Genomic DNA, 26,413 nt, shown 5'->3' with positions numbered 1-26,413 from the left:
GGACGGGGAACTGTCTATGCATTTACACATTTTACAGCCCTTGTAAACACTTTAAACATGTTTTTAAAGCACTTTCTATTCTTTCACACATTTTACACCCTTTTCAAACATTTCAAAACGTGTTTTTAAAGAACTTTCTATTCTTGTATTTTTATCTTTTGTCGTATTTTAAACATCTTTTTTGAAAACATTTAAACATCTGTTTGTTTTTAAACGTCTTTGGCATAACTAACACATTTTAACATAAATAAGAAGGGATGGGTATTGATAAGATTTTATCGATATCGATGCCATTATCAATTCCGCTTATCGATCCGATATAACTAACACATTTTAACATAAATAAGAAGGGATGGGTATTGATAAGATTTTATCGATATCGATGCCATTATCAATTCCGCTTATCGATCCGATTCTTTATCAATTGCCTTATCAATATCTCCTGTGAATTTTCTGTGCACTTACAGGTTTTCTGTGTAAATAACATTTTATTGAGTCTTAAAGTAAATAAATATGAAATTGGTCACTGGATCCTCGATCTCTGGACATAAATAAAAATAAACAAAATATGTAGTTTTTCCCAAAGGCATTTCCTTTCAGACATTAATGGCACAAATCTAACTCCATACCTCTGAGCTGAACTCTTACAGCCGGCTGTGCTGCAAGTCAACATCAATGTAATTCATAAAGAATGCAGGACGTCTCGTTTTGGGAGGAAAAAACATTTTAGTCTGTTGTCTGTGTTACAATGTTTAGAAAGAGGTGGCATTTGATTTAAGCGGTGATTCACTTTGAAGTTATTAATTCTGTCCGGACTCTAACTTGACTCAGCAGAGAGCGGTGTAGCGTTTGGAGGTGTGCAAACGGAACGGAGGACGATTCTCATTTCTTACCTGAAACAAGCCAAGAGTCCCAGTTAATAACTTTAATCCACACAAAAGTGACTCACGATTGACATTTTTAAATGGCTTTGAGAGGGGTCAAGAAGCGGACTTGTCGCTTCTGAAAAACAGCAAAACAATAAACCAACAAAGCAGCAGGTTGGAGCACTGCTTTGTTGTTTCAAGCTACAAAGTGAGGCCATTACAGAAGCGGTAGATTACAGACCTGCTGCAGGGTCTACAATCAACGTAGAGAAAATGTAGGTCATGGCTGACTGATCGCTTGAAATTCTCACCTTGAGGTGGAGAAATTCTAAACAGTTTCCAAACAATGTGAATTTTGATCATATTGTCAATATCATATTATTACTGCCTTATTTAAATGCTAAGAAATCAAATTATAGTGGTGCCACAAAAAAATATTTTTATGATTTAAACCTTAAAAAAAAACAGAGGTGGTACAGCTTTAAATAAAATGACTGATCTCTGTTGTGCATGGCTGTATTTGGTAACTGCAATAATCTGAATGTAAAATAATTATTTTGCGTGCCAAAATAAGAATTTTCACACTGTACTGTCCTTCAGGTTCTCATGCTTTGAGAAATGCATAGCTTAAATCTGCAGATAAGGCTTGGGTTTACCCAATATCAAGCAATCTTCCTGCCAAGCCCTAAATACCAGCCATGTTTTACCATAAAAAAAAAAACACACACACACACAAAGAAAGCACAACACCAGACAGTAAATTCACTGTTACAACTTTGCCTGGTCTCTCTGTCGATTGCATAAATCAAGAAATAACAACTACAGACACCACAGTCGCTGCCCTGATTACCCTGGAGACAATCAATTAAAGCCAAGAAAGCTGTGAGCGACTCTCTTCCAAATCTTTACCAAACACTGGTGTTTCTTTCTAGTCCATGAAAATTCAGTTCATATGGTCAAAGTGTACTGCATGGCAGGGATTCCCAGCTTTTTTTTGTCTGCGAGGACTTGACAGTAGTTGTCGTATTTCTGACGGACCAGGAGGGGTGCTACGGACCTGATAATGATCAACACGTTACCTGTGAGCAGCCTGGGGGATAAGTATTGTATAGTCACTAACAATTTAAGAGACACTTCATTATGTACATGGATCAACTTTGTTCACCTTAATGACTTCATTTTTTGTTTTAAACTTTAACGTAGTGTTGCTGTTTTTGAATCTTGTCAGTGGCTTACAACCTGTGATACATCCTGCATATTTTGTGATGAAGCCTTCTCGGCTGTTGACTTTCACACAAGTGCATCTACCTCTTGGGGAGTGTTCTTGATCTGGGTAACTGTTGTAATAATTCTTCTGTCAATCACCACACACTTGTTTTCTGTAGTCTTCTGTGCCTTTTCATGCATTTCTTTCTTTTATAACATTGCACTATACAATCAGTTTGGCCACACATTCTTCATATCTGGATCCCTGCCCCCAAACTTGTTTTGCTGGGGTTATATGCCATGCGTCTACCTGGAGATACCCAGGTGACCAACACGGCAACTGGGTAGTTTCAGCATTAGACAGCAATACAAAGGTTGGGTTTGTTAATAAGACCATAGTTACTGGATTTATTGGTTTACGGATTTTTCTGGGACTCTTGGGCCAGGTTCAGTCAAAAAAAACAAAAAAAAACCAGTTTGAAGGGTCTGGTTTTATACTTTTATTGTAAACAGGTTTGTGATCAAGCAAATCTGCTCCTGAGCGTATTTCTTCTGAACAGACCATGATGTTTTGCTGACTTTAAAAATCAAGTCACTATGACACAAAATCACAATTACATAATCTTTGCAATTAATCCGCAATTGCATGACATTTGTGTGGCTTGATAATGGAACACTCTTGGGGCACTTAGGAAATGTGTGGCCATTCTCACAGCCAGGTCGAAAATGGTCGCCTGCACTCTCCTCTCATGCCAGCTGTGCGAACAGCCCTGCCTTTTCTCAGTGCCCCACGAGTTGTGTTGGATGTTCTTGGGTGGCACCTGGACTTTGGCCAACTCCAGCCGAGAGTGGGTCGAATGGCCAGTCGTCCGGGATTTGCCAACATTTGGCCGCAGGTGTGAAGGCTGCCTCGATGGCGCCATTTGGCCATGGTTTGACATGGCTGATTTCGTTCTGCTCCTTGGCCGCGGCACAATATGTCCGACCTGCGTTCGACACGCTGTGCGAATGCTGCAAACACAATCAGATGGCAGTGCGACCTCATCTTGCACGCCATTTGAATGGGTTTTCACCGCGAACGGCATGCGAATGTAGAGAGCATGTGCTGTGCCCAAATGGTTGTGGCGACTGCTGTACAAGGCGGCTCAGATTTTTCACAAGTGGCATATGATTCCTCCTTCATGCGCCAGTTGGCTTCAATCATGTTGTGTGAAAGGGCCCTAAAAGAGGACAACATGACCCAAAATAGGAGGTTCACTGGACCTCACCTGTGTCTATTAGAACTCAAAATTTCTCCAATAGTTAATATGTCAAACATCTTGGTCCAGACCTGTAACAACCTCCTTAAAAAACAGAGGCCAATACAAAATGTGCCACATTCACCCAATTAAGATGTAAGGTGCTTTGATTTGAAACTGAAAGTGTGTACCAGAAGCTCACACCGATTACTTTTTCTGGTTAAGGCTGAAGTCCACCCCCCCCCCCCCCCCCCCCCCCCCCCCAGCCACATCCCTTAAATCAATGCCCCAATATTTATGTGTATTATGCCAAAACTGATTTACTGTATTTGAATGAAGACGATACTGTCCTGCACTGTCATGTATCATAACAGCAATGCATTCAATATACAGCGGAACTCAAAATTATTTTCAACCTCCAAGCAGTGTGTGTCACATAGATGCCCACAAGTTTTTTTTTAACTGAAGAAACAGAAGAGTGAAAAAAATGTGAAAAATATGCCCTGTCTATTGTTTTATTAAATCAAGAATAAAAACTAAGAGAGACTCAGATCAGACTCACTTGACATTTTGGCCATGATGTGGCCCCTTACTCTGTCCGTGATCCACCACACAGGTGCCTGAGTGTTGAAGACCTCATTGGCTGGAGAAGGCCAAGGGGACCTCATGTTTCACCTCGCTGTGGCAGATAGATGGCTATTTTAGAGACGTGGGAATGGACCAGTTGTCTGCCGAGGTGGTTGCGATCCAGGACCCAAGGTGGTTCTGTGATATCGTGGATATGGCAAAGTGTAGCACCACTGCATGCTCCCAGACTTGACTCTGTCTTATTACTTCAAGAATTAGAACAAAATAATAATTTTATTGTTTTGCAGCAACGCAGTGGATAATGTATGGCATAACGTCACTGATGTAGTGTGTGTTCTTGAAATATTCTTTCAAATTTTTTTGAAATCGAATACTACTTGAGGAACGTCATATGATGCGCTATTAAATTAAGAACAAGCAATCTCGGCCGTGTTGGCCACAAGGACCCTGCAATTAATTAGCAACAAGGCTTCACAAACAGCATGATAATCTTGTCTGCCTTTATATGATCTTTTGGCCATTGTGCAATTTAAAAGAGGACAACATGACTCAAAACAGGAGGTTCGCTGGAACTCACCTGTGTCTATTAGAACTCAAAATCTCAGCGCTGAATATGTAGTAGTTTTAATAGCGTTATTTATGGAAATTTTGTGGGCCCACACTGACTCATTTCATTAATCACTTGCAGATTTGGATGCTGAACATATGATCTGTCATTTTGTCCAATGAGATATGACAGTATCAGTACTGAGCCCAGTTGTTTGTTCTTGAAACACTTCAGCTCATTCCTGTGATTTACCTGCTAATCTCAGAGAAAACAAAGGCTTTACTGTTGTGGCAACAATGTGGTGGATAGTACATACAGGTTACAGAAACTCTGTGCTTTCTTGAAAGTCTGATACAAAAAAGTTGATCATTTATCATTTGGGGAATGACGTCAAATGTGAAAGTCGGGGTTAAAAAAAATCCAGAATTTTGATGACGTTTTATTTTGGGTTTTCTTAGTCAGAGATCAAAATTCAGAGTTCCCAGTTTTCAATGAATGCAGCATAAATGGCAGACAGAGACAGGACCTTCGGATATAACAAAGCGGATTAGTATCAAAGCCATGAAGGCACAGGGTCAATGGGTTCGTGATGCCGTTTGCTTAACACGTTAAGAATTGTCTGACAGTTTTACTACCGTTTTGTGCTTCTGTTAGGAGCGGAAAGAAAACGAGACCACCGATCTGGTTTAGACTACCACAAAGATCTTATTGTGTTGGATGTTGGTCCAGCTTACCTGATATGGGGGTGGTGGCTCCTGGTCCGGATCAGTACCGTCTCCATAGCTGGCTCGGTCCGATTGGGATTCGTGCAGCAAAGAAATATCATCTGAGGTCGGAGATTTCAGACAGTTTCCCATCTCCTCCCTCTTCAGTCAAACTGTCCCCGTTCTCGGTGTAGTTATTCTGTTGTTACACAGCAGATTTCAGGGAGCGCCTTCACTAATGTGTCAGGAACTATGAAAAGATAATCTTCAATCGGCGAATGTCCTCTCCCAGACGATGGGAGAACTGCTGGCTTCAACAACAACAAACCATCCCCTCGGCTAGCTGCTAGCCACACAAAGAGCTAGCCTGCTAACACCAAGCTAGCATTCACAGTCAAACATCTAGCAGTTTACACAAAACCACGACCGGAAAGCAATCCCGCAGAAATGTACACAGACTGAGGCAGCAAGGCGATAAAGACGTTAATCATTGCCTTTTTTCTTTTTACAGAAGCCTCCCTAACGAGTAGGGACTTTCCAATAGCAGCAGCCTAGCGACCACAAAAGGTGACGTCGCAAAAACGAAGCCCCGCCCCGTCAGAAAAAACGAACCAATGGGTTTTCTGTTACAATGAGGAAGCGCTTGCTCACGTCCAATCATATTCGCAAACACATTGTCCATTGCTAAAACATAAACACAGAGCTAAAATCGACAAACGAGTCGTTGTAAGTGGAATTTAATATACTTCCAACTGTGACACAGTCAACAACTCTTCCGTGGTTTTCTTGCTAACCTATTCCAAACCAATTTCAATATTATAAGTTAAATGTGTTATTTTCTCGTTATTCGTAACTTGCCATGTTGACAAAAGAAGACTAACGTACATAATCAGATATCGTAAAATTGAGGCAAATATCTGCTGTTCTTTAAATATAAATTTGGATGCGATACCAGGCATTTTTCCTGCTGCTAACAGCGTAGAGTTGAGAGGGTAAGTTATTCCACAGCTTGTGCAAGTAATAACTGAAAAACGATAAATAATGTCATCTTGTAACACATCCATTTAAAAGAACACATAATGAGGATTAAGTGATTATATGGTGGTTAATGTTGATGTGCCAGATCAATCAAAAAGCAACTTGGTTTTGCCTATACAACACCTCATAGATGTGACTGCCACCTGCTGGATGGTTAGTGGATGCTAGCTGGATTGCAAAAAATTAGGAACGCCTCTGGTTGAGTTTATTTGCAGTTTAGTCTGTCACCTACAGACAACTGGCACCTGCCAAGTGAAAGGCTAGAAATGATGCTCACTGTGTGGCGAGCATAATTTTTGCACAATGCCATGAAATTTGGTTATACCGTACTTTAAGGACTATAAATCACACCAGAGTACAAGTCACATCTGTCAAAAAAAAAAAGTATTATGAAGAGGAAAAAACATATGTCATACCGGAGTACAAGTCACATTTATTTTTGAAACACATATTTCACAAAATTTCAAGAAAACATCATTTAGGAGCAACCTGGAAAGACTACTCATTCACACACTAGCCTAAAGAACATAAGATAAATGAGATATACTTTATTGATCTCACAGTGGAGAAATTATGTTTACACTCCAGTTACCTCAGATAGCAATTAGTCCACAATTATTGTTTACCGAAAAAACGGCACACATCAGAATTAAAGACAGCACATACACATTTGACATTGTTTATGTGCACTAAGTTTGAAGAATCTTTAATGTTGTGTTGTTTCCACTGTAATAAAAATGTACCAAACTGATTTTTTTGTGTACCATTACACCCCTTTTTTTTTTTTTTTTACTTATAGTCCAGAAAATACAATAATTTCAGTTATATTAGTTAAAACAGGAGGGGACACATAAAATTAATATACAAGACAAAATGTACAACAAAACCAGAAAGTAAAGCTGGAATTCAGAAAGTGGTAGAACGTGTGGCTGGAGATGATGATAAACCTTTTCCTCATTACAGTAAATTAGTGACAGAAAACACGAAAGTGTTCCGGTGTCGTCGACCGAATGGGCCCCCTAAAAATCGGTCCACCCTGCCTTCACTGCGCATGCGTCATTGCCGCAGTTCACGCATTATCACCTCATTTCTGCTTAAAACTGCACTCCAGCCATCATCTATCTCAGTGACAGATATCTGAAGCTTTTGTACAACAATCATTTCCACATAAATTCAGCATTATTTCATCATAAAGACGAAGGAAATGATCAGAGCAACACGGCTACACAAGCTGCTATCTGATGCATTCCAGCATGTCTGTCATTTCAGAGCGTCACATGTATCGCCTCGTTTCTGCTTAAAATGAGGTTTTACCTTGTCATCTAAATGGTAAATGGACTGTATTTATATAGCACTTTTCCATCTGCATCAGACGCTCAAAGCGCTTTACAAATAATGCCTCACATTCACCCCGATGTCAGGGTGCTACCATACAGGGCGCTCACTACACACCGGGAGCAATAGGGGATTAAAGACCTTGCCCAAGGGCCCTTAGTGATTTTCCAGTCAGGCTGGGATTTGAACCTAGGATCTTCTGGTCTCACGCCCAACACCTTAATCACTAGATCACCTCCCCATCTGATAGTTAATAATCCCATTAATCCATTTGATCACTTTGCGTGAAGCGACTGTCTCAGACGAGCAGCTGAGCTCCGAAATGACGCATGCGCAGTGTAGGCAGGGCGGACCAATTTTTAGGGGTGGACCGTTCGGTCTGCAACACCGGAATGTTTTGAAATTATTGCAACACCCATATTTTGTAACATTGTTCCAAAGTCCATCTCAAAAGGAAAGTTTAATGTGCTGTGATCACCAACAGCTTGAAATGTTCCACTTGATTCGCCACATCTGGTTTTGGGAAAAAATTAAAACTGAAATAAATGAACTGAGGTGCAAATAACCAATAATAATAAGACAACAAAAACTGGCTAGTTTGTCATCGTTTTTGATCATTTAATCTTAAATTACAACACAAACGTAAGTACAAGAATGTTAATCTGCTCTGTGATAGCCATGTTCACAAATATTATGCTTATGTAAACATCACAATGCCACAAAATTTAGTTATAATTTTAGTAATATCAGCAAAAACAGCAGGGAAGAAACAGGATAAAATTAATATCTCAACATGAAAAAATATGTTTATTGTTGGAATATACCAGAGAGAGACTGCTGATGTAACCAAATTAAAGCTATATATTCCTCCACCTTGTAAAGACATTGGCACTGACTCCTGGTCAATGCCTTGAATCCCAAACCTTACACTTAACATGAATAAATCAGCAGCCCTCTAATTCCAACACCTGAAACGACATTTGAGCTTTGCGACACTGCTGCTGGGACACAACACTTTTGAAAAAACTACCACCAACACAATTAGAGACAAACCCCATTGTTTTACAATTTCAGACATTGTAATGGTTCACATATTATTCAAAGCAACGTTTTGAGCCATGACATACACATCCTCGGTTCTCCTCGAGCGTGACTGATACAGGAGCACCAGAATATGCTTGCAAAGCAGGAAGACTGTAGAGGACATTGCTCAGAGCTTCACTTGCTGAAGATGCAACAGGCTGATGAACATGCAGGCCTTCATGGCCATGGCATGAATAGGCTGTTTGTTCAAACTCAAGTACTGTTGGAGACTGTCCCACACACCAGGAGGAGAGAAGGAGGGAGTCCGCCTTTCTAAAAGACACATTCATCTGTCCACTTAAAATGGGACAATTGGTGTAAAAGGTACCATTTACAATATACAAATGCCATAACTCTCACTGTGAGTCTAAGGGTTTGTGTGTGTGTGCGTGTGTGTAAGGGGAGCTTGCATGGCTGGTGGACTTGCATACCTCAAAAAAAAAAAAAAAAAAAGACAAAAGAGGTTTTAGAAAAAAAACTGGAAAGCAGTACAGACGCAGTTAGTCCTGTTGTGTGTTTCAGTATGACTCAGAATGTAATAAGAAATCACAATCATTCAATGTAACTAAAAACAACCAATCAAAAATCTGTAAATCTAACAAATAAATTCATATCTTTATCATATAAGTTAAAAAAATCCAAAACACAGGAGAAAGACAGCAAATCTCAGCAAAAGTGCATAAAATGTGTACAAGTGTTACAAATTATGGCAGCACAAGTCATTTTTAATTAAATGATTTGTCCAATCTGTCTGCTTCATTTTTAATTTTATTTTTTGCATGTTCTGTTGTTTGTCTTGACAGAAAGTGGAGTAGACAAATCAGATGACTTCACTGAGTCTGCTTGAGATTTCTTCCTGGTAAAATGGAGTTTTTCATTCCTTTATTGCCAATATGTTTGCTCAATTGGTGGATAAGGTTTAGACCTTATTTTATATGTATAACACTTGAGATACCAACCAGTCCCAGCAGAAGACTGCCCCTCCCTGAGCCTGGTTCTGCTGGAGGTTTCTTCCTGTTAAAAGGGAGTTTTTCCTTCCCACTGTAGCCAAGTGCTTGCTCACAGGGGGTCGTTTTGACCGTTGGGGTTTTACATAATTATTGTATGGCCTTGCCTTACAATATAAAGCGCCTTGGGGCAACTGTTTGTTGTGATTTGGCGCTATATAAAAAAATTGATTGATTGATTGATACCTCCTGCTGAGATTTAGCACTATACACTAGTTTAATTTATTAATAACCTATAATTTATATATTGAATTGAAAAGATGTAAGAGTTTTGTAACAATCTAGCCAGAGGTTACTGCAGTTAGTGTTCTTCACTTGTAGGGAATTGTTTGGTACTTTCGTGTCTTCAGGTCTGACCCAACAACCTTGCATTAGCACTTTGATCTCTCAGAATAATTTGGAGGCAATTTCTATCTTAATGCAACAGTAGGCAACCAAGCAGGTGCAGGTTTCCATGCTAACCCATCTCCTCCTCAGGTGATTTTGCCGAGTTCCTCCACCCAACTTAAAAGGTATTAATCAGTAAAATCTGTTGCTGAGGTACTCGGTTACAGACCTGCACACACTACTGGTGCATTCCAGTTGCACTCGGAGGTTATAATTCCCCAGTTATGCCACCTGATAAGCGCAAGAGCAACTCATTCAAACACCACATACCCCAAGTTCACAATCCAAGATGGCTAAGCTGAGCATCAACATTAATTGAAAGCTGTAGTTTTTAAGCACATTTATTTATTTTAAGCACATCTACCTTTTTGTGTCCAATTAATAAGTACTACTCACAGTACTGTCCTACATCTGTCTGCGGACATGTTGCTACAGTGTTTTTATGCATGAAATACCATGTAATGTGTTATTTATTAACACACTCATCACTCACCTTTAACCGCTTAGTCCAATTAAGGGTCACCAGGGTCTGGAGCCTATCCCAGTAGTATTAGGGCATGAGGTGGGGTACACCCTGGGCAGGATACCAGTCTGTCGCAGGGCCACATACAGACAAACAAACACATTCACGCACGCACACTATTTATTCACAGGTGGCGCTAATATTGGCCACTCTGTTAGATGTTGCAAACAATGACTGGCTACACTGTGCTCCAATCCAAGCAGAAAAACACCAACATAGCTGCTGCACCATTTGACCTCTTCCATGGGGTCTCTTTGATGGACTGTGCACTTGTTTTGTAGCTCTCTATACTCTGAAAGACCAAGCACAACTAAAAGTTTCTTGGATGCATCCTAGTTGAGGTGTTGTGTGCAAACTGGAACATATTTAACAGGTGTGATGTCATTCTCAGTCCCAAAGTACCACTTCCGGGGCAACTGAAACATCATTTGGCAAATGGTTGCCTACAACAACGCTACAGTTAACTTGTTTTGTAGTGTACTGCACACCTTATGACTGGCAACAAGCCTCAAATAATCAATGTTGACAAATATCGGCACATTTCTAAACTTGTCGTTTTTTCAAGCTGCACAAGGTAGTGGACAAATGCCTGCAGGAAGATTTGCCCAGTCTTGAGCAGGCAGGTTCACTCAAAGGTCCAGCTGCCCATTTGGGCAGAACACAATAAAAAAAAGGGTCCCAGTTCGCCTATGCTCCATGACAAAAAAACTGCTCATCTCACTGGGCGGGGCTGTGCTAGGCTGAGTGGTGCATCATGGGGCTCTGAAAACTGGAAGCTGTCTCTGCTCTAGTGTGCCCTCTCCTGGCCATTATGGGCTAGAGGGCACAAGGATGCCATTCTCACTGGTGCCTCTGGCCTTCTGCAGAGCAGCTTGTATGCGGAAGTGTGTCCGTGATTCCATGGAGTAGTTTTTGTAATTATTCCTGAAACAGAAGTATGTAATGTACAATTACTTCATAAGTAAATGTGAAAATAAAGCTGTTGATCCAAATTATGTTTTCATTCAAGGACCCTCAAAATATCCATAAATCACAGGACATCGTCTGCCTTGTCGTTCATTCTGGCACTGATCATCTTTAATCAGAGCCCAAAAAGCTGAACAGGTGTTGAATATTTGATGTTAAAATCAGTGTGAAAAGTAAGAACTTTTACACTCTGTCAGTAAAGGACAGTAATTACTTAATTGCAGTTAGTGAGTCCAGAATGTTCTTTCTATGGGTTAAGCTGCCTGGAATATTACATTCTGCTTGTTAGGACTTACTTTGCTGCCTCTAAGAGTTTGATGGCTTCATCTCCTCTGCCGTTCTCCAGACAAAGAAGGCCGTGCTCCAGCATAGCATTAGGGACCAGGTAATGGTCATACTTTATCTGGGCCTCGCTGCAGAAAATATCAAACAAAAGCAAGTGAAATCAGCACAAGCAAAGATTTTCTTTCTGTGTGACACATGTAGAAGTACATTAATAATTAATAATCAATAAAGGATGCATAAAACATTTTATTTGATTAACTACTCTTGAAACTGTGACTTGTTAATTCATTTGTGTGTGTGTGTGTGTTATGCTGAATGTGTGTAATTTAGTGAGAGTGACTAACTTGCAGAGGATGAGGGTGAAGTAGTGTTCGGCCTCCTCGTGACGTCCCAGATGTTTGAGACAAAGACCTTTCAGAAGACTTATCAAACACTGGTCATCTATAAAGAACTCACTTCCTGAAAAAAAACACAGAAATGAAAGAGTTGAGGCCTCATTTAAGAAAGGTTTGCATGTGTAAAACATATGCAACCACCTCTGCACTTGCAAATATACCTGCATGCTGAGTTACTAACAGTGCACAGTGAGCACTGGTTCTGTCAAATGTGCAAAATGTCAATAAAATTGCCAATTTAGTATGTTTGCCTTTATGAATAATATGCAATTTGGGGATTGTCTACTTGAGTGCACAAAATTGTGGGAGGAAACATGCAACATGATTTATCAAGGTGCTGGTAGAGTCTGTATTTTGTGAGTTTGAAACCTTGGCTTTAACTGATTGTGCTTGACAGACTGTTGTTCCAGCACAGATGCTGCATATTCAGTTTTATGATACAGCACAACACCAAAGATACAGTTGTATGCAAAAGTTTGGGCACCCCTGATAATTTTCATGATTTTCTTTTATAAATCATAGGTTGTCTGGATCAGAATTTTCAATTAAATATATCATATAGCAGACGAACATAATGATATTTGAGAAGTGAAATTAAGTTTCTAGTATTTGCAGAAAGTGTGCAATAAATATTTAAACAAAATTAGGCAGATGCATAAATTTGGGCACCCTTGTCATTCTACTGATTTGAATAAATTTAGCACTAATTATTGGAACCCAAAATTGGTTTGGTAAGGTCATTGAACCTTGACCTCCTTACACAGGTGAATCCAATCATGAGAAAGGGTATTTAAGGTGGCCATTTGTGGTTATCAGGTGACCTGCTCCAAAGACCTACAACATGATGTTGCTGCAGATAGTGTCTCTGTGTATCGTTCAACTGTACAGCGCACTTTGCACAAAGAGATGCTGAGGGTTCTCTGTAATGCAGAGGAACCCTTTTCTGAGTCGCTTGAGATATGCTAAAGCACATCTGGACAACCCAGCTTCATTCTGAAATAAGGTGCTGTGGACTGATGAAACTAAAATGGAGTTATCTGGACATAACAAGGGGCGGTATGCATGGCTGTAAAATAACACAGCATTCTAAGAAAAACACTTGCTCCCTACAGTAAAATTTGGAAGTGGTTCCATCATGCTATTTGGCTGTGTGGCCAGTGCAGGTAGTGGGAATCTTGTTAAAGTTGAGGGTCACATGGATTCCAGTCAATATCAGCAGATTCTTGAGAACAATGTTCATGAATCAGTGACAAAGCTGAAGTTGCTCCGGGGCTGGATCTTTCAACAAGACAACGACCCTAAACACTGCTCAAAATCTACTAAGCCATTCATGCAGAGGAACAAGTACAACATTCTGGAATGGCCATCTCAGTCCCCAGACCTGAATATTATTGAAAATCTGTGGTGTGATTTTAAGTGGGCTGTCCATGCTCGGAAACCAACAAACCTGAGATGTTTTGTAAAGAGGAATGGTCCAAAATACTTTCAACCAGAATCCAGACTCTCACTGGAAGCTATAGGGAGTGTTTTAGAGGCTGTTATTTCTGCAAAAGGAGGATCTACTAAATATTTTTTTTCTGTTGGGGTGCCCAAATTTATGCACCTGCCTACTTTTTTTTTTAAGGAATTATTGCACACTTTCTATAAATCCTATAAACTTCATTTCATTTCTCAAATATGACTGTGTTTGTCTGCTGTATGATATATTTAACTAAAATTGCTGTTCCAAACAACCAATGATTTATAAAGGAAAATCGTGGAAATCATCAGGGGTGCCCAAACCTTTACATATAACTGTATCACAATATTTGAGGTCTAGTGCAACTGCCATGCTGACTGTAGGAATGTTCACCAGATTTGTTTCCTGTGAACTGAAACTTCATTTTACCACCATAAGCTGCCTCCAACGTCATTTTCAAAAAGTTTCACAACTGCAGACCATGTGTAATGCCAGCCCAGGACCACCTTCTTCACCTAATAAAGACATTTTTCAAGATCAACTGCACATTTTAGAGCAGTCTTTTATTATGAGGAAGTCCAAGGAACATCTGTACAGTAATCATCTGGTTTAGGCAGCATCTTGACACGCCACACCTGCCACATGGATGGATTATCTTAGTATAGGTGAAGTACTAACTAGCAGTTTTTAACAAATCTGTGAACACGAAGAAGTCTTAAATCTTTGAATTCAATTCATGAAAAAGGAGAATGAAACAGAGTGTTGTATTTATAGATTTGCTTTTATGTATTTAACTTTTAAAATATCAGTACAGCATCAGATGTCATGAAATCAGATTCAGTTGCGGGGCTGATGATTTTACATACTTTGGCTCTTCTCGAGTTTAGCCTGAGCCTCATCCAGTGTTTCCAGCATCCCCTCAGTCAGGTCTTTTTGTTTGCCAATGACAGTGTAGCCATTCCAGATATACATCATCTCCTAGTGAACACACAATCACACACATGCACCATGAAGATACAAAGTCAGTACAGGTCAAGCAGAAAATATGTTCCAAAGCAAACAACCTCTTTCTGTTCCAGAACAGTGACCTTACTAACAGTTATGTGGTGTAGTGCTAGTTTAGTGAGGATGGGGGGGACAGCTCCGATGTCCTCTGAAGAGTGATAATTACGGACCCACCAACCTCTCCCTGTATGGACTGGACAAATGGTTTAGCCCTAACCTGCTGCGTAATAGTGTAAAAAGTTACACTATTCTTCAGTTTAAATAATTATCTCCAGTTGCAACTACAGTTACAACAGTATCAAAATATTACTCTCTCTTGTAACTTTCACACTCAGTTATTTTATAAGACATGAAAGTGTATTTTTATCATTGTGGAGAACACTTTAACACTGTTCAGATGTAAATGTGGAATAGCTTTAGCACCATTTATACTAATATCACAGACAAAGGTCTTAGGATGAGTTGGAACCCACAACCATCTAGACATGAGAAGAAGATGGCACCACCACTGATCACTTGCAACGTATATCACAAGAACTCTTTCTCATCAACTCATGGACATTGTTTAACTGCACTAGCATAGTAACATGATACAATACTGCAAAGTTTGACACCAAGAGTGTTAATAACAATAATAATCTTTATTTAACTACGTAGAAACCCACTGAGACCAAAACCTCTTTTACAAGAATGACCTGGCCAAGAAAGGCAGCAGCACACATCATAATGGGCAGGTTAACATCAACATGAGAACGCTGGTGATAAATAAAATACAATCATCTTGGTCATCATAACATTGCACACGATGTAAAATCTCAAACAGAAGAAACGTAGGCATTGCACAAAAGAATCTCATTCGCGATCTCTTACAATAGACCGGAAGGTGTTCAAGGAAGTCAGCCTGGACAGTTTCAGTTCAGACTGGAGAACGTTCCAATCCGAGGGAGCTGGAAAACTTAAGGCAATCTTTCCTGCTTCAGTGCAGACATGAGGTACACAAAAACATGACATTTGAGTGCAGAGCGTAACGGCTTTCAGATCTCTGAAGTAAACTGGATATATAGGTCAGGACAGACCACTAAGAGTTTTGTAAAGCAAGATCATCCAATGTATATATCGCCTAACAGACAAAGAGGGCATGCCCGCTTTGGCATAGAACTCATAGTAGTGGGTGAGGCGGCTACAACCAGTGATGATTCTCAAGTCACTGTTGGGAAAGTGTCGTAACACGGACCCACAACAGGGGGCGCAAATGAACGGACAATGGATAAGAAAAGGAGTAACAATTTAATGTTGTGAAAGAACACAACGGAATACAAACAAGAATAAGGATGCCAATTATATACAGGAGGACTGTGGGCAGGCTTGAAGATAGGAGACCTCGGATGAACGAAGAGCCGGGGCCCACACCGCTTCTACCACCAACGGCCTGAAGAACACTGAAGCCGCCAAGCCCTGAGTCCCCAGGTGGTCTCTGTCCTCCGTTGTCGGCCCTGGTACTGCTGGCAGACAAGAAACAGAAGGTGGTGAGTGTGAGTCCTCACACCCAGCAACCTTTACAATTAATTCCTCCGGGAGGGATAACCTCCACCTCCAGGTACGTCTTCACTCGTGCAGCTCCCGTTTGTCCCTCCTCTGGGTCTTCACGGGCATGCGACTGCACACAGAACAATATTAGATTATCAGTAATCACAGCAGAGAAGGTTACCTCTAGTCGTAGAAGTTTTCTCGGCGAGGAGGTGGAGTTGCCGTCCGGCCTTTATGGTGATGGTAATGAGATGACTGAGTGACAGCTGTCACTCCCAGTGGCTCTGGCGCCCTCTTGTGCTTGGAGCCCGCACTCCAAGCAGGGTGCCATCTGGTGGTGGTGGGCCAGCAGTACCTCCTCTTCAGCGGCCCACACAACAGGACCCCCCCCTCAACGGGCGCCTCCTGGCGCCCGACCAGGCTTGTCCGGGTGTCGGTGGTGGAAATCGACCAGAAGGGCCGGGTCCAGGATGAAGCTCCTCTTCACCCAGGAGCGTTCTTCGGGTCCGTAACCCTCCCAGTCCACCAAGTACTGAAAACCCCGACCCTTCCGACGGACGTCCAGGAGCCGACGAACAGTCCATGCCGGCTCCCCGTCGATGATCCGGGCAGGAGGTGGGTCGGGTCCAGGGGTGCAGAGTGGTGAGGTGTGGTATGGCTTGAGTCTAGAGACATGAAAAACCGGATGGATCCGCAGTGAAGCCGGGAGTGTCAGCTTCACTGCGGCCGGACTGAGGATTTTGGCGATGGGGAATGGCCCAATGAAACGGTCCTTTAGTTTTTGGGATGTCACCTGGAGCGGGATGTCCTTGGTGGATAACCACACCTCCTGCCCCGGTTGGTATGCAGGGGCCGGGGAACGCCGGCGATCTGCATGGGTCTTGGCCCTCGTCCGGGCCCGCAACAGGGCAGAGCGGGCGGTCCGCCACACCCGGCGGCACCTCCGCAGGTGGGCCTGGACCGAGGGTACCCCGACCTCTCCCTCCACAAGTGGGAATAATGGGGGCTGGTAGCCCAGACACGCTTCAAAAGGGGAGAGGCCGGTGGCAGATGATACCTGGCTGTTGTGAGCGTACTCGATCCAGGCCAGATGGTTACTCCAGGCCGCCGGGTGCGCGGAGGTGACACAGCGAAGAGCCTGTTCTAGGTCCTGGTTCGCCCGCTCTGCCTGGCCGTTCGTCTGTGGGTGATACCCGGACGAGAGACGTACGGTGGCCCCCAGCTCCTTACAAAAACTCCTCCAGACTTGCGAGGAGAACTGGGGACCACGATCCGAGACGATGTCCGACGGTATCCCATGCAGACGCACGACGTGGTGGACCAGGAGGTCTGCCGTCACCTGGGCCGTCGGGAGCTTCGGGAGGGCCACGAAGTGGGCCGCCTTGGAGAACCGGTCCACTATAGTCAGTATGGCGGTGTTGCCCTGGGCCGTCGGGAGGCCGTGACGAAGTCCAGGCCGATGTGGGACCAGGGGCGATGAGGCACAGGCAGGGGTTGGAGTAGACCCCTGGTCTTGTGATGGTCCGCCTTGCCCCTGGCACAGGTGGTACAGGCCTGGACGTAGTCCCGGACGTCGGCCTCTAGTGACGCCCACCAGAAGCGCTGCTGGACTACTGCCACGGTCCTACGCACTCCGGGATGACAGGAGAGCTTGGATCCGTGGCAGAAGTCCAAGACGGCAGCCCTAGCCTCTGGTGGGACGTAGAGTTTGTTCTTCGGACCGTCTCCCGGGTCTGGGTTCCTTGCCTGGGCCTCCCGGACGGTCTCCTCCACGTCCCAGGTGAGGGTGGCCACGACAGTGGACTCGGGAAGGATGGTGTCGAAGGGGTCCGACAACTCGGCCTTGGCCTCCTCTTCGTGCACCCGGGACACTGCATCGGATCGTTGATTCCTGGTCCCGGGGCGGTAGGTGATCCGGAAGTCAAAGCGCGCGAAGAACAGGGACCAGCGGGCTTGCCTGGGGTTCAGCCGCTTGGCGGTCCGGATGTACTCCAGGTTCCGGTGGTCCGTAAAAACCGTGAAAGGCCCCGTAGCTCCCTCCAACAGGTGTCTCCACTCTTCCAGAGCCTCCTTCACCGCGAGGAGTTCTCGATTGCCCACGTCATAATTCCGCTCAGCGGGGGTCAACCTGCGGGAATAGTAGGCACAAGGATGGAGAACCTTATCGGACTCCCCGCTCTGGGACAGCACGGCTCCTATTCCTGAGTCTGAGGCGTCCACCTCCACTACAAACTGGCGAGTAGGATCAGGCTGCACCAGAACTGGCGCAGACGAAAACCGGCGTTTCAACTCCTTAAACGCGGCCTCGCACCGGTCCGACCAGGTGAAGGGGACTTTAGTGGAGGTCAGGGCGGTCAGGGGGCTAACAACCTGACTGTAACCCTTAATGAACCTCCTGTAGAAGTTTGCAAAGCCGAGGAACTGTTGCAGCTTCCTACGGCTTTTTGGTTGGGGCCAATCCCTCACCGCCGCAACCTTGGCCGGATCCGGGGCGACGGAGTTGGAGGAGATGATAAACCCCAGGAAGGACAAAGAAGTGCGGTGAAACTCACACTTCTCGCCCTTCACAAACAGCCGGTTTTCTAACAACCGCTGTAGGACCTGACGTACATGCCGGACATGGGTCTCAGGGTCCGGGGAAAAGATGAGTATATCATCCAGATATACGAAGACAAACCGATGCAGGAAGTCCCGCAAGACGTCGTTAACCAATGCTTGGAACGTCGCGGGCGCATTGGTGAGACCAAACGGCATGACCAGGTACTCAAAATGACCTAACGGGGTGTTAAATGCCGTCTTCCATTCGTCTCCCTTCCGGATCCGAACTAGGTGGTACGCATTCCTAAGATCGAGTTTGGTGAATATTTTGGCTCCATGCAGGGGTGTGAACACCGAATCCAAGAGGGGCAATGGGTATCGATTGCGAACCGTGATCTCGTTCAATCCCCTGTAATCGATGCATGGACGGAGTCCGCCGTCTTTCTTGCCCACAAAAAAGAAACCAGCACCCATCCGGGAGGTGGAGTTCCGGATCAACCCGGCGGCCAAGGAGTCCCGGATGTAGGTCTCCATTGATTCACGTTCCGGACGTGAGAGGTTGTACAGTCTACTGGACGGGTACTCAACGTCCGGAATCAAATCAATGGCACAATCGTACAGTCGGTGCAGTGGAAGAGTGAGTGCCAGATCTTTGCTGAAGACGTCAGCCAGATCATGGTACTCTACTGGCACCGCCGTCAGATTGGGAGGGATTTTAACCTCCTCCTTAGCCGTGATCCCGGGAGGAACCGAGGATCCTAAACACTCCCGGTGGCAGGTTTCGCTCCACTGCACCACGGCCCCAGACGGCCAATCGATCCGGGGATTGTGCTTCACCATCCAAGGAAAACCCAAAATCACTCGGGAGGTAGAAGGTGTCACGTAAAACACGATCTCCTCCCGGTGATTCCCAGACACAACCAGGGTCACAGGCTGGGTCCGGTGTGTGATTAGCGGGAGTAGAGTGCCATCTAGCGCCCGTACCTTCAAAGGCGAAGGCAGAGCCACCAGAGGGAGCCCCACTTCCTTTGCCCATCTGCTATCCAACAGATTCCCTTCGGACCCCGTGTCCACCAGTGCTGGGGCGTGAAGGGTTAAATCCCCACTCAGGATTATCACTGGGATTCGTGCTGATTTGCGGGGTTTCCCCGTGTACATGTTATGGCCCACCCTTAGCCCAGTTTCTAAGGACGGGCATTGGTGTTTGACCGTTTGGGGCAGTCTTTTAACATGTGTTCACATGAGCCACAGTAAAAACATTCCCCGCGGGCCAGTCTCCTTCGTCTGATATCAGATCTCACTTTGGCCCTGCTCGTGTCCATAGCTTCGTCAGCAGGGGGAGCTGTTGCCACACGGAGCCCACTGGCAATGGAGCGTGGGGACGACGTCACCCTTTCTGACCCGGAAGAGAGAGGGACGGCTTGTGCCCGGCCACGCCCCCCGGCCTGCTCCCGACGGTGTTCATTCAAGCGGTTGTCTAAGCGTATAACCAGAGTGACAAGCCCGTCGAAATCCTGCGGTTCGTCCTTAGCCAGTAAATGCTCCTTCAGTACTGGAGACAGTCCGCTTATGAAGGCAGCGCGGAGCGCAACGTCATTCCAACCCGACCTCGCAGCCGCGATGCGGAAGTCGACAGCGTAATCAGCTGCGCTCCGACGCCCCTGTCTCAGTGACAGCAGCACGGTCGAGGCGGTCTCGCCTCTGTTGGGATGATCAAACACGTTTGAATTCCCGTATAAACCCAGCATATGACGTCAGGAGCCATGACTTCTGTTCCCAGAGCGCTGTAGCCCAAGCGCGTGCCTCACCTCGAAGCAGATTAATTACATAAGCCACCCGAGTGGCGTCTGATGCGTACATAACTGGACGCTGTGCAAAAACGAGCGAACACTGCATTAGGAAGTCTGCGCACGTCTCCACACAGCCTCCGTACGGTTCGGGAGGACTTATGTAAGCTTCAGGGGACGGTGGGGGGGGTAGTTGAACGGCCAGTGGAACATCTACATTAGGCCCCGGGCCAGCAGGAGGAGACACCGCAGCGACGCTCGACTCGCGTGCTTCCACTCTGGCGGTGAGAGCCTCCATCCTCTGATTGAGGATTGCATTTTGCTCGGTTACTAGCTGTAACTGAGCAGTGAAAGCGGTAAGGATTTGCTGCAGATCACTTACCACGCCTCCTGCTGACGCCTGCGCTCCTTGTTCTCCCATTGGCTGTTCAAGCTGTGGTTGACGCCCCTCGGGATCCATGACGAATGGCCGAGAAATCCTGTTGGGAAAGTGTCGTAACACGGACCCACAACAGGGGGCGCAAATGAACGGACAATGGATAAGAAAAGGAGTAACAATTTAATGTTGTGAAAGAACACAACGGAATACAAACAAGAATAAGGATGCCAATTATATACAGGAGGACTGTGGGCAGGCTTGAAGATAGGAGACCTCGGATGAACGAAGAGCCGGGGCCCACACCGCTTCTACCACCAACGGCCTGAAGAACACCGAAGCCGCCAAGCCCTGAGTCCCCAGGTGGTCTCTGTCCTCCGTTGTCGGCCCTGGTACTGCTGGCAGACAAGAAACAGAAGGTGGTGAGTGTGAGTCCTCACACCCAGCAACCTTTACAATTAATTCCTCCGGGAGGGATAACCTCCACCTCCAGGTACGTCTTCACTCGTGCAGCTCCCGTTTGTCCCTCCTCTGGGTCTTCACGGGCATGCGACTGCACACAGAACAATATTAGATTATCAGTAATCACAGCAGAGAAGGTTACCTCTAGTCGTAGAAGTTTTCTCGGCGAGGAGGTGGAGTTGCCGTCCGGCCTTTATGGTGATGGTAATGAGATGACTGAGTGACAGCTGGTGCTGAGGATGAGTGACAGCTGTCACTCCCAGTGGCTCTGGCGCCCTCTTGTGCTTGGAGCCCGCACTCCAAGCAGGGTGCCATCTGGTGGTGGTGGGCCAGCAGTACCTCCTCTTCAGCGGCCCACACAACAGTCACAATGATATATACACATTTTTCAGGATATCTCTGCAACCACGAGGGCTAGAAAGACTATGTGAAGCTTAAATCGATGAGTAAATATTTTATAGTCAAATGGTATGATTAATGTTATGATAATCACTAATAAAGACATCTCAAAATAATGTCATTATTGTCATTAAAACACATTTTTCGGGATTTCCTTCCAACCAATAGGGCCTAAAAGGTGACCCAAAGCTTATATTAATCAGCTAATCATGCTTTTATGCTATATAAGTGACATTATTATTATGATATCATTAAATCATCACAAAATTACATCAAGGGAGTCTAAAAACTCATTGATCTATTGTGCGTGCAGGATATGCATCACCCTGCAGATACGTTTCGTTATATCGGTACAAGAAACTGTATTACTGTGGTGGATCTAATGAGTGGGAACAACGGTGCATACAGAGAGGAGGCACAACAGCTCACAGACTGGTGCAGAACCTGTCTGTCACACCTCCGGCAGAGCTTCTCTAGCATCCCTATGGAGGTTGGGGCCATTGAACCAGAATGGGCAATGTTCAAAGCTTCCATTGCTGAAGCTGCAGTGGGGAGCTGTGGCCTGAAGGTCTTAGGTGCCTCAAGGGGTGGAAACCCTCGAGCACCGTGGTGTACACCGGTGGTCAGGGAAACCGTCCGACTGAAGACGGAGTCCTTCCGGGATATGTTATCTCGGAGGACTCCAGAGGCGGTTGCAAGGTACCGACAGAGTATGCCCACCCAGTCTACGTGTGTTTTGTGGACTTGGAGAAGGCGTATGATCGTGTACCCTGGGGGATACTGTGGGAGGTGCTGCGGGAGTATGGAGTGAGGGGGTCCCTTCTCAGGGCCATCCAATCTCTGTACTCACAAAGTGAGAGCTGTGTTCGGGTGCTCGGCAGTAAGTCGGACTCATTTCTGGTGGAGGTTGGCCTCCGCCAGGGCTGCGCCTTGTCAACAATCCTGTTTGTGATATTCATGGACAGGATATCGAGGCGTAGTCGGGGGGAGGAGGGTTTCCTGTTTGGTGGGCTCAGGGTCTCATCACGGCTTTTTGCAGATGATGTGGTCCTGTTGGCTTCATCAGCTGCTGACCTCCAAGACTCACTGGATCGGTTCGCAGCTGAGTGTGAAGCAGCTGGGATGAGGATCAGCACTTCTAAATCTGAGGCCATGGTTCTCAGCAGGAAACCGATGGATTGCCTACTCCGGGTAGGGAATATGGCCTTGTCCCAAGTGAAGGAGTTCAAGTACCTCGGGGTCTTGTTCACGAGTGAGGGGACGATGGAGCGTAAGATTGGCCAGAGAATCGGTGCAGCAAGGGCGGTATTGCATTCGCTCTACCGTACTGTTGTGACGAAAAGGGAGCTGACCCAAAAGGTGAAGCTCTCAATCTACTGGTCAATCTTCATTTCTAATCTCACCTATGATCATGAGTGTTGGGTCACGACCGAAAGAACGAGATTGCGGGTACAAGTGGCCGAAATGGGCTTCCTCAGGCGAGTGGCTGGTGTCTCCCTTAGAGATAGAGTGAGAAGTTCGGTCATCCGTGGGAGGCTCGGAGTAGAGTCGCTGCCCCTTCGCGTTGAAAGGAGCCAGCTGAGGTGGTTCAGGCATCTGGTAAGGATGCCTCCTGGGTGCCTCCCAAAGGAGGTGTTCCAGGCACGTCCATCTGGGAGGAGACCCCAGGGAAGACCCAGGACTAGGTGAAGAGATTATATCTCCACACTGGCCTGGGAACGCATTGGGATCCGCCAGTCAGAGGTGGTCAATGTGGCACAGGAAAGGGAAGTCTGGGGTCCCCTGCTGGAGCTGTTGCCCCCGCGACCCGAACCCGGAAAAGCGGTTGAAGATGAGATGAGCTGGTGTCACTTTATCACCCTGCTGCTACTTTACTACGTGTACCTGCTGCTGTTTTTACTGTACTACCTTACCATGTTGGTCTTTTGTACTTCAAGTCATTTTGCACACCATCGGTACTGTTGTTTTGTTTTAATCAGCCGCATTATTGCTGTCAAAGTGCTCACTTCCTGTTGTCTACCGTCAAGGCGCTCTGTGTAGCTCTGTCAGCATTTATGTAATCCTGTCTGATACTGTGTCGAGACGGGATTACTCTGTCATACTGTTTATGTATTTTGAACTACGCAGTTCACAGAAAAGTACAGCAATAAGAATGTAAAAATCCAGTAATGGCACAAAAGTGCAAAGGGACACATGGTCTCATCCAGTACTGACCAGAGGAGGAGCTGGAAGAGGAACAGGATTTTCTGGGAGGTATCGACGAGCCTTCCTGATAGCAAACTTCTCTGTAGGTAAAGACTTGCCTGCAATTTTCTGTTTCAGCCCTGGGACTTGCCTGAAATTTAATCAAATGAAATTCACACGTCAGTAATATGGACTACTTATATGACATGTTGAGTTTTGATTAATCATCCAGCTTGCAGACGAGAGTTAAAAAAATAAAACTCACTGAAGCACTCATGCATCACATTACAATGACGTGTAAATTTCTGAGCTTATGCTCCCCATCACTTTGAGTCTCTTCCAAGAAGAAGATATCATCTGTTTTACTGTTCCAGTGAATCAGCGTTGTTTCTCTGTGGTTATTCTGAGTAAATTTCCGTAGTTCTTGCACGCATACCTGAACAACATGAGCTCATTTTCACTGAAGGTTAGGCAGTCATCCTTAGTCAGCATGCTGAGGTAGGCTGCTTTCATGTAAGCATAAGTAGCCTGCAGGCCAAAAAAGTCATTAATACTACAAACTAACATTTCATCTGATACGTGTTCAATAAATCAAAACTTTATGCTTTGTGAAGACTTTGTATCTGGAACTAATTCAAGTTTGATTTAATAACTAATAAAAATGACAAGGGTCACATGATAAAAAACATTTTGGTTTCTAAAGTTTACAGTTATATATGGTTAGCATTTCATGTGAGTAGAAACATGTATACAAGCACTTTTGTTGTGTGAGGTTTGAAGCACTATTCTAAAGTGGTTTGATAAAAAAAAAAATAAAATACATAAAGCTGAAATTTGCTCTTAATTCATTAAACAGTTAATTTCAACTGACCAGTTTGCAATGCAAGACAACAGTGTTTTTTTTTAAAGAACAGACCCAGTCTTCTGCCTATTTGTGTTGTGCTCACTGATTTAATATTCCTCTGTTCTCAATCTGGTTTCAGTGGTTGCAACAATGAAGTTGACAACTTTTTTTTCACATTTGCATTTTCAATTATCCAGAGCACGTTAATATTCTATAACACTATACTCTATAACACTATAAGGTAGCAGACCTTGGACCAGGAGTTCTCCTTGCTGAGGAGGTCAGCGTAGAAGTAGGCCATCTTCCAGTTCCGCTTGTAGGTGAAGCACCACATCAGTTCCCAGTAGCACATGTGGTGAAACTGTTTCCATTGTTGCTGTGCTTCGCAGCACTCCTGGAAACGGTTTATAGCCTGCCAGAAACGAACACACTAAAGCTGTGACTCTGTCCTTCTTAATGTGACCCAGGTGAGTCAGTGATCATATCAAATTCATCATTTACATAATTTTAAGGCAACAAAGATCAATGCAGAGATCATCTGTTGTCTATTGTGTACGGTTAAATTGAGTTTAAATTAATTCAGTGAGCAGAATTCAAAATGTACATCTTCATTATATATATATTTTAATTATATTTTATTTGGTTTTAAGATATTAAAACAGACAAACATTAACAACACCACTAACAACACCAAAAACACCACTGAGCAGACCAAATGTAAACCAAAACAGTAATGTATAATTACAAGTTATACAAAAGGATATGCTGGGATGTAGTGAGTCATTTAGGAAAATAACTAAAAATAATAATAATAATAAAAAATAAAAAAAATAGCCTTTTCAACCAGCGCACTCAAAAATTGGAAATGGAAATCAAATATTTAACCTTAAGTACCCGAACCTCTCATAATAGTAAATCTCAGATGAGGAGGCAAATCATTTATAAATGGCTGCCATATTTCACTGAATAATTTACTGTTACCCTTCAATTTAGCACTAATTCTTTCCAGAGGCAGCACTTTAAAAATTTCTCGATACCACTCTGTAACTGATGGAGGTTTGTCTTTAATCCAATTATTTAGTATACATTTCCTAGCCAGGGAAAGAAACTTTTTAATTAATTCAAAATGTGGGTATATATTTTTTGTTGGTAATCCTAGTACAAATTGTCCCGTGTCCTTATTAATTTTGCATTTCACAATTGTACCAATTTCTTTAGTAATATAGGACCAAAACTTAGATATTTTGGGACAGTTCCAAAAACAGTGTATGTAGGTAGTGGGTGACTGTGAACACTTAAGGCAGGCTGAAGATCTGTTAGGATCCATTTTGTTAAGAACATAAGGAGTTCTATGCTGTCTATGAAAAATTTTAAAATGCATTTCTCTGTATTTAATACTCAGAAACACTGCTTGAATATTTTTGATGGATTCTTGCCAATCAGTTTCTGTAAATGTGTGCTGGAGATCTTCCTCCCACTTTCCGACAACTTTCTCTATTTCGTCTCTCTTAGCGCATAGTAAAGTCCTGTAGCAATGTGAAATAAAACCTTTTGACAGTTTAAATGTAACCATAAAAACCTCAATTGGATTTAACAACGGAGTTTGCAGTTTGCATGTGTTAATGAAATGACAAAGTTGAAGAAAAGCAAAAAAATCATTCTTA

The 26,413-nt window shown here is 44.1% G+C and overlaps 2 protein-coding genes across 3 annotated transcripts in view; both read right to left on the bottom strand.

Moving 5' to 3' along the window:
- rnf11b (ring finger protein 11b) overlaps window positions 1–5,662 on the bottom strand; it is a 50,608-nt gene extending 44,946 nt beyond the window's left edge. The window contains exon 1 of the mRNA XM_034179710.1: window positions 5,180–5,662. Within this exon, the coding sequence (XP_034035601.1) occupies window positions 5,180–5,302 (123 nt within the window). The 5' untranslated portion in view covers window positions 5,303–5,662. The remainder of the gene's footprint in view (window positions 1–5,179) is intronic.
- Window positions 5,663–9,846: 4,184 nt separating this feature from the next.
- Window positions 9,847–26,413, bottom strand: part of ttc39a (tetratricopeptide repeat domain 39A) — a 116,145-nt gene continuing 99,578 nt past the window's right edge. For both annotated transcript variants that reach the window (XM_034179708.1, XM_034179709.1), the window contains 7 exons: window positions 25,000–25,161; window positions 24,342–24,433; window positions 23,936–24,056; window positions 14,494–14,605; window positions 12,118–12,232; window positions 11,785–11,901; window positions 9,847–11,446 (listed from right to left, as the gene is read on the bottom strand). In XM_034179708.1, the coding sequence (XP_034035599.1) occupies window positions 11,332–11,446; window positions 11,785–11,901; window positions 12,118–12,232; window positions 14,494–14,605; window positions 23,936–24,056; window positions 24,342–24,433; window positions 25,000–25,161 (834 nt within the window). In that variant the 3' untranslated portion in view covers window positions 9,847–11,331. The remainder of the gene's footprint in view (window positions 11,447–11,784; window positions 11,902–12,117; window positions 12,233–14,493; window positions 14,606–23,935; window positions 24,057–24,341; window positions 24,434–24,999; window positions 25,162–26,413) is intronic.

This window comes from Thalassophryne amazonica, chromosome 10 (genome assembly GCF_902500255.1).
Source record: "Thalassophryne amazonica chromosome 10, fThaAma1.1, whole genome shotgun sequence".
NCBI classification, from domain to species: domain Eukaryota; kingdom Metazoa; phylum Chordata; class Actinopteri; order Batrachoidiformes; family Batrachoididae; genus Thalassophryne; species Thalassophryne amazonica.
Note: the sequence above shows the minus strand (reverse complement) of the source record. Positions and strands in the feature narration are given on the sequence as shown.